The sequence below is a fragment of the Diuraphis noxia genome, unplaced genomic scaffold, assembly GCF_037042655.1.
Source record: "Diuraphis noxia isolate RWA-SAM2 unplaced genomic scaffold, SU_Dnox_SAM2 contig0003, whole genome shotgun sequence".
NCBI classification, from domain to species: Eukaryota; Metazoa; Arthropoda; class Insecta; order Hemiptera; family Aphididae; genus Diuraphis; species Diuraphis noxia.
This window is the reverse complement of record NW_028301713.1, coordinates 17,468,606-17,482,798: the sequence shown is the minus strand read 5'-3', so window position 1 is coordinate 17,482,798 and position 14,193 is coordinate 17,468,606. Positions and strand designations below refer to the sequence as shown.

General features: G+C 32.5%; 1 protein-coding gene across 3 annotated transcripts in view; it reads left to right on the top strand.

Annotated features, from left to right (window-relative positions):
- The window catches only part of LOC107165131 (fibroblast growth factor receptor homolog 1-like), a 37,939-nt gene that overhangs the window by 18,799 nt on the left and 4,947 nt on the right, over positions 1-14,193 (top strand). For 2 of the 3 annotated variants that reach the window (XM_089222724.1, XM_015513226.2), the window contains exons 2-10: positions 8,565-8,687; positions 11,046-11,202; positions 11,282-11,565; positions 11,879-12,055; positions 12,151-12,350; positions 12,585-12,717; positions 12,788-12,979; positions 13,187-13,378; positions 13,505-13,692. In XM_089222724.1, the coding sequence (XP_089078850.1) occupies positions 8,576-8,687; positions 11,046-11,202; positions 11,282-11,565; positions 11,879-12,055; positions 12,151-12,350; positions 12,585-12,717; positions 12,788-12,979; positions 13,187-13,378; positions 13,505-13,692 (1,635 nt within the window). In that variant the 5' untranslated portion in view covers positions 8,565-8,575. Of the gene's footprint in view, positions 1-8,564; positions 8,688-11,045; positions 11,203-11,281; positions 11,566-11,878; positions 12,056-12,150; positions 12,351-12,584; positions 12,718-12,787; positions 12,980-13,186; positions 13,379-13,504; positions 13,693-13,977; positions 14,163-14,193 lie in introns of all 3 variants that reach the window. The other variant, XM_089222725.1, reaches the window with a different exon arrangement.

The window sequence follows — 14,193 nt, the reverse complement described above, 5'->3', positions numbered from 1 at the left end:
TGCAGGCTCTTCCTCTCGTTCGCTCTCTCATAATATATTTCTCTCACAAAATAGGCCTGATGCGCTCGCAACGTCCACATCTTTACACACACACACACATACACGCGCGCACAAGTATAATATGGGTTAATCAAACGCGGTTAATTTATTTACCATAATAACGTGTATATATATATATATTATATAATGATTATTGTACGCACAGAATTCAATTATTGCATTATTATTCAATTACGCGTGACGAGGGACCATTGTATATACATATGATGTGTGTGCATATAGGTATACGCACGCAATATACCACACAAACATCATCGGGTCAGGCCGACCATTATTATTCGACCGTCGCCAGTTCATCCCTCCGGTGCAGTGGAAGTCTGTACCACCAGAGTAGCGGTTGGAATAGCATGGCGAGTGTACGCGCGCGCGTAATGTTTTATTTATTTTTTACAATTTTAAATTACACACATATTGTTGTCGACAAAACGGGAAGAGGGTGACTGCTGTGTGGTAGCGACCCCGCCACGGCTGGCGACATATGTGGCGAGGAGTATTGCAGTGTGTGTGTTTGAATATAATTTACCGTTACAGTTTTTCAGATGTACATGTACGATATTCTTATATTATAATATACGACGCTTCGCATAATCGGATCGGACGAAAACTAAACTCTTTCTGTGAGTCTCAGAGCTGCGACGAGAAGTCCATATTGTGCAGCATAATATATTATTATATTATATACCATAATGTTATAGTTGGGTATTGGGTAAACTGCATTCATACGTGATGCAACATAAGAGGACAACTCAGAAAAAACCACGTACAGCACAACATCTATGTATATATAGCGAATGCGCATCATATATTGAAGAAACGAACGTTTAATCGTGACAAATTTGGAGGCGATTGCACCAAATTCTCGCGTGTTATGCGATCCCTATTGCACACTGCTACATTAAAAAAGCGTGTTTTTACTATTCTGTATCGCTTAAAAAATAAATTATTGTGTTTTCAAACAGTTTTCCGTCCGAAATTAATTTCAATTGCATGCGATTCTATTGTTTTTATATACTAAATACCCTAATTTGTAACTGAAATTCGAAAATGTTCAAAGAAAATTCGATGATGATGATTCGCGGTCGAAGACCAAAATGCTGGAATATCGAACTTTATTTTACAGGCGATTTTTCAATAGGTACCTACGTCTTGCGTTTTTGCCAAACTACCTATACCTATATAAACTATGTACACTGTCATAATAATATAATTATAGTTTATTATATATTAGAAGCCACCGTGGCGCTCAAAAGCCGATTTCCTACCCCTCGTACGTACATAATATAATGATAATAAATAATCTAGACAGTCGGATTGCGTCGTCTGTTTTGATGACGGTCCGCGCATTACACTATCTAAATCCTACGGCGGGGACACACACCGCACGAACAAGGTAATTACATTATATATGTTCGTAAGTCTGGCTCGAGGGTAGTGTAGCGTCATATTGTACGATATAACAACGACAATAATAATAATAAACATAATGTTTTACACGCCGTCGCCGTTGTGGGAAAAATAATAACACTCGACAGACGCGCTCCGCACTCGACTGTTGCAGTGCGCAGTACACCACGCGTCACCATACATATTATTATTATTATAGTTTCTACGATCGTATCGTACTCCTCGGTCGTTGTGTACAATAATAATATGTGTAATGCACGTGGTGTATACGAGGCGCATATACATGTATAATATCTGATTGACGGGTTTTGGAAAGGATTTATGAGAACGGGTCGAGGACGACGAGCTAGGTGTCTGTTGTAATGGGGTTGAAGGTGGTGCTGCAGCAGTGCACTCTTTGGTCTTGGGGTATGCGTACGTTATATATGACGTATAACATAATGCGATAATAATATTAGTAATATTACCGTATACATCATATGCGAGTACGATACAATATCATAATAAAGTGGTGAGCCCACAGTGAGGTGCGGTCGTGCAGGAGCGATTACACAGATATTATCTCAAGGTTGGGCAAGTTATCGAATTTGTTAGGGAAAATATAAATCGTCGAGTTATATGTATTCTATAATTTTGTAAACATTGAAAAATAATGAATAATACGATATTATAACTCGATTATAAGAGATAGAAATTTACTCTCAATACCTATTTAGAAGAAAAATAGCATTTATGTACCGACAAAATGAACGAATGTCAATCCAAACATTTCAAACTATTACCTAACAATCGTATGTATAATATGTATATAAATATTAGTGTAGTTTGATTCGGATTATTGCAGGGTTATTTTTTTTTTAATGATTATGTGATCACTGAACTGTGCACGTGTATTACAACTACTGGTCATAATAATTGTAATGAGTTTTTATTTGGGAACATTTTTAACGGTAAAACTGTTAAATTTATAGGTAGGTATACATCGATTTAAAATGATATCCCTTTCACATTCAAAACGTCTAATACCAGAGTTAAAATGTAGGTATAGTATATACTAGAAATATTTATTAGAAAGGTACCAATAGGTATTAATAAAGTAACGAGGTTCCTTAACTTTATAAATTATTGATTTGAATTTTGAATTCGTCGATGCCCTAGCTACAGCCAAACATCACGTTGTATAATAATATTATGTATACCGACGATGTCACTACGCCGAAGGATTTTTTAAACCGACATGTAAATACTATATTATCATATTATCTTATAATAATAATAATAATATGTAAACATTGTAAACACGCGTGTTCCCGAGTGTCCGAATGCTGTAAATATTGTCGTCGTACTTAATGCGCAATATCAGCTGTGTGTCATTTTTAAAACAGATTAAATCAGCTATTGTACATACATAATGTTATACTGTACAATTACAGAATAGATAATGATAATAATAAATTGAATGTAATATATTATTTGTTATATCGATAGAATAATAGGCGTTTTGGACTCTTGCAGCGGAGGAAGTCGATAAAAGCCATATTATATTATTGTATTAAATACGCGCGCGATGGAACACACACATCGCTTCGTAATCAAACACTATCGTTTCGGTTATACAAGATAACCTCTTTCTTATCCGGGATACACACAAGGTTTGTTTTCAAAAACTCAATAATAATATAATAATATGACAAATTGACAAATTGAAGGCTATTAAACATTGAACCCTGCAGCAGTCCCTGCAACGTGACACAAAAGAGAAAAAATAAACACATTATTCCTTCCAAATGAACATTGAGCATTCCGCTAATTATTTATAAAACGGGTACGGCTTTACTACATAGGTACTTGCTATATGCAGTGTATATTCAAAAATTCCATTAAAAAGTGTACATAAGAAGTATTTTTAAAATAAAAAATAAAAATATCTGTTGCCAGCAACGAACAATGTTTTTGCCAAAGCTTCACGCAAAGCTGTGACAACTATAGGTACTTTAGATTTTTCAAATTTACGTTATAATAATGAATTATTATTCCATTAGGATAGCAATCGATGTAAAATATAACTGTATTATTGTATACATGTAAATTTACGTGCACGTAAGATAAATCCGCGGACCCCCAAAAATATTATATCACCATCAAAACAAGAAGATCAAATTTTATTCTCAATGTTGTATATTTTTAAATTCTGTAGGTAGGTACATTTAAATATTATATAGCATAAGATATGCACGTGTAAGGTATAAGTCGTTTTCCTATAGTGTCCGACGTTTATAATTATGTATTCGTCGTCAGTATTCACTGTACCTACCTATTCAGTTAGTTAAATTATTTATACATTTCAGGCCATCGCAATAACCAAGACTAGACTTAATGTATAAAATATACAAATAATAATAATATTTATATAATAAAGTGTTAAAAATTAAAATGAATTATTTATACAACATAATATCGTAAATATTATTACGACATAGAATACAATAATATGTTTGAAAAAAAAAATGTTTTTTTCTTATTTATTTTTTGTTAACTGACCGTTATTATTTAGTTCTTCGGCTCGAGTAAAACACAATACATTATATATATATATATATATATATACTATACTCTTACTATTATATTATGTGTGGCGTAGTACGTCTATATTTAGGTAGGTACCCTCACCGATTTAGAGAAATATTAAATAATATATCGACTTTTTTTAAGTGTTTTCTACGGACGTATGCGTTTAACGTATTATATTATACGACGAATGAGTTTTACGGTTTAGTTTGAAAATGTTGTTCTTGCCCGGTCTCACGTACACACGCTTAGGAGAATGTTCGCAAAATCAATTTCACGGTGCATCGTCCCGCGACGACCATACACACAATATAATGCTAATAATGGTGACAATAATAATGAAACATATTTGTACACATTTAAAATGATGTACCTTAGTAGGACATTTTAATTTGTTTCGGATAAATTTTAAAATTCGGAAAATTCTATAAGTTTAGTATTTTTAAATTGGGCCGGCAATAAGTTTCTGAATTTTCCTCTTAACAGTTAAGTTAATGAAATTCTACAACACTCGCTTTACCTAACAAAGTTATACAATAAAATATAATAATGTTATACAGTGTCAATTTATATTATTTAGAAAGTGTAGATCGACGTCTACACAATGTTGCAGTGTGTGTGTGTGTGTGTGACGGGAATTGAAAATTCAGACTATACGTTTGGCAGCGTATATAGATACAATAGTCCTTCAGTCACCCCCATATGATATTGACCTCCAAACGCCGTGTCTTCGTGTAGGTATACATAATAATAAACATCGTGTCAACTGTACCTATAATATATTATGAAATATATAAAAAATAAAAAAAATATTGAAATATCGTAATCGTTTAGTGATAAAAATAAAAATGCTACTTACTTCATTGTATACATTGTCGCCGGGACGCATGCCGCCGAACCGCGCCGAGAAATTTTCGGAAATTTTCCATTCGTAAGTACTATTCTATAATGAATGATAAATAATATTATTAAAAAATAATAATAAAAATTGTTCGTTGAGTACACGGGTGCCCGTATTTTACGCCGTTGTATTATGTTGGGATTATTATAGTAGTAGTAGTAGTAGTCGTCGTCGTCGTTATTATTGTTATTAGGTATTCGTCCGAAGGGGAAAAACGTACCAAATATACCTACTGGTGGTAAGCGGCACAGCATTGTAAAATTGAACCTCCCGAAAATTAAAAATATACACATAAAAAACGGCATGAGCATATTATATGAGTTCGTTTTTTTTTACGACCAAAGACCGTATATAAAAAATATAAAAACAACCCAAGAAAGTGAACCGCGGTCTACATAATATATGATATAGAGGTAATATACTACAATATAATTTAATTGTGTGCATTGCATAGGTACTAAAAAATAACAGAACAGTAGGCATACGTGTGTACAATTTTACTATACATGATGGTATAGCGTATAGTAAAGTTGTATATATATATGGGTTTTGTGACCTATGATGTGGGATTGTTCGACACATAAAAACTTTCGAGTATATAAGCACAGGCGCCCGGATTATAATATGTCATAAGAATATAATATAATATTTTAAACGAATATTTACTATAATATGCATACGTATTATGTATAGGTAGTAGGTGCCTATATGTAATATTATATTATTATTTACACACGCGGTGGTAATAAAACTTGGACCGACACAGTATGTATATATAGCTACATAATATGTAATATGAATGTAACTTACGTATACATAATATAATAATAATTATAACTATTTATAAGCAATAATCTTATATATTATATTACATACACTAATATCAGACGGGATATCGTTCACGAGCTGATTCGTGGGCGGAAGCACGTTTGACGCATATATCAGTAATGTTACATAATATACATTAATAATGTATTTAATTATTATTAAACATAACATAATTTAATATTCTACAGTATAATATTATGATGTATATATTACCTTCCGATCACATATCATTATTATTATTATTATTGAAAACCAATCCGCACAAATACCACCGGATCGGATCGGACATTCGGGACAGCTTAATAATAATTAAAATTCGATTGGTTCATTTCGGCAACTTATAACATAATATAATAGTAATATTAACTATCGTTTTAGCAGCGCACCGGCAGCAGCTGCCATTACCTACGTCCGATTAAATGTTATATTGTAAAATAATTAGCTTTCGGCCTATATAATAGCAGTATAATACTATTATATCTATGGTCAATAATAATAATAATAATAATAATATTGTGAGTTGTCGCGAGACAGGCGTCTATAAAAATTATGTTTGATAAACTTGTGTACAACTTTTTACAGTTCAAATTATGTTCAATAATGATATGATCGCACGAGTAAATATCAATGCTGAATGTTACACTTTATAATTTATATATTGGTAAATGCAAATCACTGACCTCGAATTTTTTGAAGCAAAGATAGTAATCTCGCTGCTGTGACTGCACGGCGTAGGCTGTGGTGGGAAATAAACTTGCCAATAAAATATCATGAAATCAATTTTCTATAATCATATTTTATAACTCTATATATTACCATCAACAATTATTATACAAGCTTACTGATATGAGACCACATTTTTTGAATAATACAGGTATACGGATTCGAGTCGGTAATATTATTAATATTTTCTGTTTTTTTTTTCCTGCGACAAGTCTACACATATTAGGATTTAGGGTAGTTAATCGTATATGTCGTGACATCGAAATCTTCCTATTACTCTACGAGTAAATAAATTATTGATTTATAAGTGCGTATCGTGCAAAAGTGTCATCGAATCGAGAGCATTACACGAAACGCGTAGTATAGGTACTATTATTATTATTTTTAATTTGGATGATTTTCGACTCGATCGAATCATACGAATAATTTTTATGTTATCCTGCAAAGTCATTTTAAATCGTACGAGATTTAATATAATGTTTGTTATTCGAGTGTCGTTATATAGGTATACGTGTAAGTCGTAATCTGCCGTGTAGCAAATCGTGTAACCTTGCGTTAACAACCTCAATAATGTTAAATACGAAACCCCGTAACATGCCAAGTATTATATAATATAGTTTATTGAATAAATAAAAATTTTAAGTGCGCACAGACCCCGCGGTTATGATGTGCAAATCTTATTTTTTATAATGCATGCAAACACAAACGTAAACGTGTACCTATATAATAATACCGTGATGACCACCAATAGGTTTAGTCACTTGTGTACTTACACATTTTTTATTATTATTATCTTGTACGATCGTGTTTAACACATTTCTTGACCGAATAGATAAACGAAACGATAAAAATAAAAATAGCTTTATTATAATACAGCTGCTTTGGTTATATGCAAATAATCCTTAACATTACGTCGTTTTTATATTATTATATATTAAGTTACGAAGGCTGTGTGTTTTCTATAATAGTATGACTTAAATTCAAGTCCCCACATCAAATTTTGAGACCCTGTATTAAAATGTATTTGCGGGCACTATAAAACATTATTTAATATATACTAAGTATTTCTATCAGAATTATAAAATTTCAAAAATTAAAAATCAATTTCGACGGGCACTCAAAATAGCCAGAATTCCTGTCCTCCAGTGCCCAGATCCAACGCCCTCCCCCCTCTTGTAGTAGGAAGGGCTCTGGACGCGTAATACATCATATAATATATTGCATAATAAATAATGATGCATTTAACGCAAGGCATTTCAGAAATCATTAAAGTTTTTAAAAACATTTATTTTACATAATTTTAAATGGTTACCAAACACATTGATTTTGGGAAAAATATAAAAATGTTCTAAAATGTTGACGGTTTTTTTTAAATAACGATGAGTGCCTTATTACAGTGAATGGATCACCCGTTATGCTGCAGTGTAGTATTATTATTATAGGGAAGCCGTTATTTTATTATACATTTTAACTAGATATACCTCTATATATTCGTGGGTATACATGTTTTTATTTTTGTTTTTATTTTTACTCAATTACCAGAACTCGTGTATCATAATATTACACATACCGTACACTGCGTCTTCGTTCTTGTAAAACACACGTTGAAGTGCTCGGCTAGGCCGCTCCTAATCGTTTAATGGTGGTTTTATTAACGGACAGAGATAACGACGACGTCTCGATGCCTCTCGCCTGGCCCCGTTTCGTATGCGGAGGAGACAATAATGATTGAGAGTGTATTTAGTGCCGCGCATGTAAATTGAGATAAAAGCAGGGACGAACGGAAGAAACCAATCTGACCGAACGCAAAGTCCCTAATAAAATACTTGAACTCAAGTGGTCGCCGCGCATCATCTCGAGTCTGAAATAAACGTAAAAAATGCATAATCTTACAGTAGGAATGAAACGGAATATTATTACATTAATATATTATATGTTACGATATTGTAATGTTATAGCATTAATTAGTTTAAGTTCTATACTTAATGTTCCTAATGTTCCTAACGATATTTTATTTTGCTTTCGATATGATATTATTATTATTATTGTTATGCTAAATCAATGTTTTTTTTTATTTCAGAAAATTGAAAAATGATCAACCGTCGGATTCCGGTGAGAATATTGCCAACGTTAGTTGTGGGAATCGTCTTCCTAGTCGAAGGATTGTGCCTACCAGCCCATTCGAAGAACATTATATTAGAAGGTATAATAGGCACCTATACTGTATAGGCTATACAAAGCGTTAAATACATAATCGGGTCATTAAAATTACGCGCAATCTTACATCTTCGGTCGATATCGTTTTTTATTCTGAAAAAACATACAGTTCGTTTATACGTAACGTTATTTTAAACGGACATTTAATTGGAAATTGTCTGTACTACTGTGTATAGTTGAAATGTTTTTCAAGTTATTATTATACGCGCAGAAATTAAATTTAAACTCTGTCTTTGAAAAACAAAAATAAATGTAACTGCTCACGATTTGAACGAATTCGTATAGATTATATTTTGTAGTATTAACGGCCAGGCGGATTTGAATATGAAATAAAAGGGTGTATTAGTCACAGTACATTTTGAGGAAACACACACACACACACATTTAACATGTGTATGATTCATTAACATCACAGACCACAGACGGAGACAAGTTTCAGACGCGCTAGGGTATATAAACTATATATCTATATCGCATATGTATGGCGTCTAATATCCGTAGTATATCTGTTATTAAAATAATTATTTTACTGCGATCTAAACTGGGCGCCGATTCGCGTTGTTCGTTGGCAACGGCGGACGATAGATCATCATATTAATACAGTGGTCGTTTTTGGCTTACAACAATACTATATATACATAATACATAATATTAAATAATATTATATTATTGCGTATACGACTGTACAGTTTTGCAACGGACCGAATTCGAAACAAAACGACCGTCGGTCGGTGGATTCGTAAATCGGCCAAAGACAATAATAGTACCAATAATCGCCTCACGTACACTTTTCTCTACACCGCACACACACTCACACGACGACAAATATTAAATCATTAAAAATGTGGATTGCAATATATACACGGTTGCGTGTTTGCGTTCCGTGTAAAAATATCCGAACGACAAAGGTTAGTCGTCCATGATGACCTTTGGAACGTGTCCAGAAACGGGTACGGGATATTGCTGTGCGCGACCGTTTGATTTTTTTACGGTGTTTTTTTAAAAAAAATTTCTCGGAACACGTCGCAAAGAAACTCGAGTGTTTTTGGAATTGCGGGAGGGTCGCAGTTTAAAAATACGTTTCGATATTGGATGTCGAATAGTAATAAAAAATAAAAATCGTATTTAACTCAGACGTCGAGTATTTCCGTAATAATATTACATCAGTACATCATCTAACAATACATAATATTATGTTATATGTACATTAATTATCATCTCGACCGAAGCTAGAACCATAATGCTATGATCATAACAATATTTCGTTTACTTATATCATTATCACACATACTATATGTATATATAGTTTTCTTTATTTACTGTATTTTTAAAAATTAAAAAAAAATACAATTACGAATTAAAACTAGAGAGGTCTTGAAGGGGATTAGTTTGGATTTCTAACGTAGAATGTTTTTGGACTGGACACAACTTTAATTTTTTTCAACCGATTTTGAGTAACGCTTTATTTATCACCATAATAGAATTGCAAATCAAACATATTTTCATGATTTTTCAATTTTCCTTGGATAATGTTATATACTAGCAATAATATAAGCATGCTATACATTTTTTAATTTTTTTTTTAAAGGTTAGTCCATATTTTTTTAAGGTTTTTAAAAATATCGCGCCTGACACGAAAATGTCTCAGGACAACTAATTACCACAATATCTTTGTATGATACGTATCGTTCAAATTTTCGGCGTTAGTTTCATTTTTCATAATTAAGGTGTATAGAAATATTATTATAATACGCTCGTAAAAATAAGTTTTTATTCGCTCGGAGCGTTCGTTTTATTAACCATGTTTGTTCAGTATATTTTACACAACCCAGTGCCCTGCGACTGCACGCGTGTTTAAATATAGAATTATCACGTTTGAATGTCTGTAAGTTTAAACCTTGTTTTTCAAAACATGGACTTCTACAATATTTATGTGGATAAAAATATATACAATATGTATCCACATAAAATCGTAGAATAATAATCTTATAGTCACATAATAATATATTATATTATTAATATAATAATATGTATGTTTTACAATTTTTATAATAAATTGATAGTAAAATAATATTATAACATCAAGTAATAAATAATGAATATACTACCTACCTAGCAATATTATATTATTATTTATTATGAAAAATGAAAAATGAATTTAGAATTAAAATACTCGTGGATATGTATGTACAGATTGTGTATAAGTATATATGAGCTCATTACATTAATATAATTGATTGGAATTATTAATAATTACTTTGTAATTAGACGGCACCGGTTACAGTCTACAAAGTATGTACATATTAATATTTGTCTATGTTAAATCGTATTGTTTTTATTTTAGACGAGGTGAGTACTGTTCCGGCTGTGGAAGGTGACCGTTTGAACATAAAATGCGATTATTCAGAAGCCATTAAGATCTCCAAAGTCCAATGGACCAAAGAGACAGACGACGAAACTCCGTTTGACTCGTCGAGCATACTGTCAAAAAAATTGCAATGGTACACAATTTTTTAATAATAATTTACGTAAAACAATTATTACTTATTGCTCTGTTGTCTTCGCCGATTCCATATATAGGTTGCGTTTCAAGAACGTGAAGCACTCCGATCACGGACGTTATTCTTGTTTGATCAGCGGTTTCACCGAGAACGGAATATTTTCCAAATGGCGTAATTTTACGTTGATAACGTATAAAAGGTCGGAAGTTACCGGCAATGGAAAATCATTGAAAATGACAGCGCCTCTTAGCCTTTCACACCGTAAGGACGGAGCCAAACCGAAATTTATCAACAGATTTTTCATGGATAACAACGTGGCGTTATTAGTGAACGACGTTCTAACTCTGAGTTGTCCCTTTGAGAGTAAGAAATTCGTATATTTTCTTTTAGCTACAACACAAACAACCACATCTATATGTATACAATATATTTATCGTACATGTGTATCGTTCCTTCTCTACGCTTTGTATATGTCGACAATATTAACACAGTTTAATATGTACTTATAATAATTATTGTTTTGTGCTTTGTCCCTCAGAAATATATACGAAAATCATTTTAACATACGTTTTTTATACATATAGAGGTTAGAGAAACGTATATACTCGTATTATATTATATTGTGTTGTGTCATTTGGAGTTTAAAATTAATGATTTATATACTATTAAATTGCAGGTACATCTGATGTAGTGTTTTATTGGTATAAGAATGATTCATTACTCGTCGAAGGGAGTGCAGACGTTAATAATTACACTTTGAGTCAAGTAAAATTGTCAGATGCTGGAAATTACACTTGTGTGGTGAAAAACGATTTCGGTTCTATTCAGCATAAATTCAATGTGGATGTCTACGGTATGACAAACGATGATCACAATTATTATTAATTAATTGTGTCAGTTTTTTTTCCGATTTTACTTAACGGGCGCGAATGTATGATTAATTTACAGAAAATCAAAACAAATTGCCTCTCTTGGTCGAATATCCACACAATTTGACTTTGAAGCCTGGCGATACAGCTCGGTTTTCTTGCAAGACTTTTGATCAACTTCACACAAAAGTCGACTGGTACTTTTTGAACGGTACAAATCCACGGGACATAGAGACCGAGGACCTTTTATTGTCTACAAAGATGGTCAACAGTCACAACGTGAGATTTTTATTACTATATTATTGAAACGTTTTACTAATCTTAATTAATTATTTAACATGAATAAAGTATATATTCTTAAATTTATTTTGGAAATAAGTATTGATTTATAATTACAATCATTCTAAAATCCTAAAATACGTTAACTTTTTTTATAAACAATTTGTGTTCAAAGATAATAGAAATGACTTAATTTGAAGAAATTAAAAATAAAATAAAAACAATTTTTTACAGGTGAAGTTGTTTAATGGTGTGTTGATACTCGAAAGTGTCACTATCGATGACGTTGGATGGTATGTCTGTTATACAAACGGTTCAAAAACGCGCGTAATGACTGGCGCTAAACTAGAGGTGGACAAAAGTTTGGGTATGAAGAATCATATTTCTGTCACTTAAATGATCGTAAAATCATTGAAATTTTTCTATTTTAATTTTAGGTAACGATGCAAATGACCAAGACTCTGGGATCGAAGTAGAAGATGGAGAAATTATAGACAATTCAAGAAAAATCGGCTTTTTCAATGCAACAGAAAATTCCACTCCTCCTAAATTTACAAAACTTGATAGCATGCATAGAGTGATCGCGAAGCCCGCTGGAAACATGTTGAAATTAAAATGTGTAGCTGAAGGTAAATGTCAAGTTTTTTAAACTAACGAGATTGCTGGGAGTTAAAAAATGAAATTCGTCCCGTATTAAATTATTTAATCTGAATTAAACGTAACATTATTGTGTTTAAAATGTACGGTGTACATTAAATAGGTACTTTAAATTATTGTTGTATATTTGTATAATGTCGATCGTTCAATAATAATTGTAAATCTCATTGTTTGTACAGGCAATCCTTTACCGAATGTAACATGGTACAAAGATGGAGTCACGCCCCCTCAACGCCAACTGGGCATAGCCCGGTATACGCAATGGGCTATCATACTGGAAGATTTGGTAACAACAGATTCTGGTAATTACACGTGCAAAGTGAGCAACGACAACGGATGCATAGATTTCACGTATAAGGTAGAAATAATAGGTAAGCATAGCGATTATCGTATCGTTTGTTAGAATTGACAACATAATTATATAATTAAACTGATTTTGAAAAAAAAAACAAAACATTGAAATTAATTTTACGAAATAAACCCCAAAATAAAAACAGAAAGATTTCCGCATAAGCCCTACATTAAAGAAGGGCAGCCTCATAACGTCACCACGTTGGTATACACTAACGTATCGTTTGAATGTACTCCGTTGGCCGATCTCGAACCGTACATGCGATGGTTCTATCATAACGCTAGTGTCGGGAACGTCAATGAAGAAAATCTAGAAAACGGCAATCTCATACAGGTAGCGAAGCCAAACTTTTTTTGGAAGTCGGTGGCATGCTATGGTGATGTTTGCGGGTGGTTTTGGAGCTTATTTATTATTATATTAATTGTATACATATAAATAAATGCATATTATATTATTATATATTTATATTGTATATACCTACACATTGGTGCATATTGTATTTTGATTTTTGGGGATGGAAGCTACATTATAATATTATTATAATGATCGTGTAAAACGGGCCACGTGCACAAAATTGTCTTATGCGTTTTTACCTGTATTTTGTTTTTATTATTTTAGAACGGTTACACCATCGTCCGGTGTTTACGGAAGCGCCTCACAACCTTACTTTGGTGTTGGGTGGTTCTGGTGTTTTGGCGTGCAAGGTGTTGTCGGATTTGCATCCGTACATCGGATGGTATATTGGGGAAATCACGGTGGAGAGTACTGAAAACTTAAACCTAACATCTATGGTGAAGGTCAAGGTACGCTTGGGAAACAACAAAATTGAGCTTT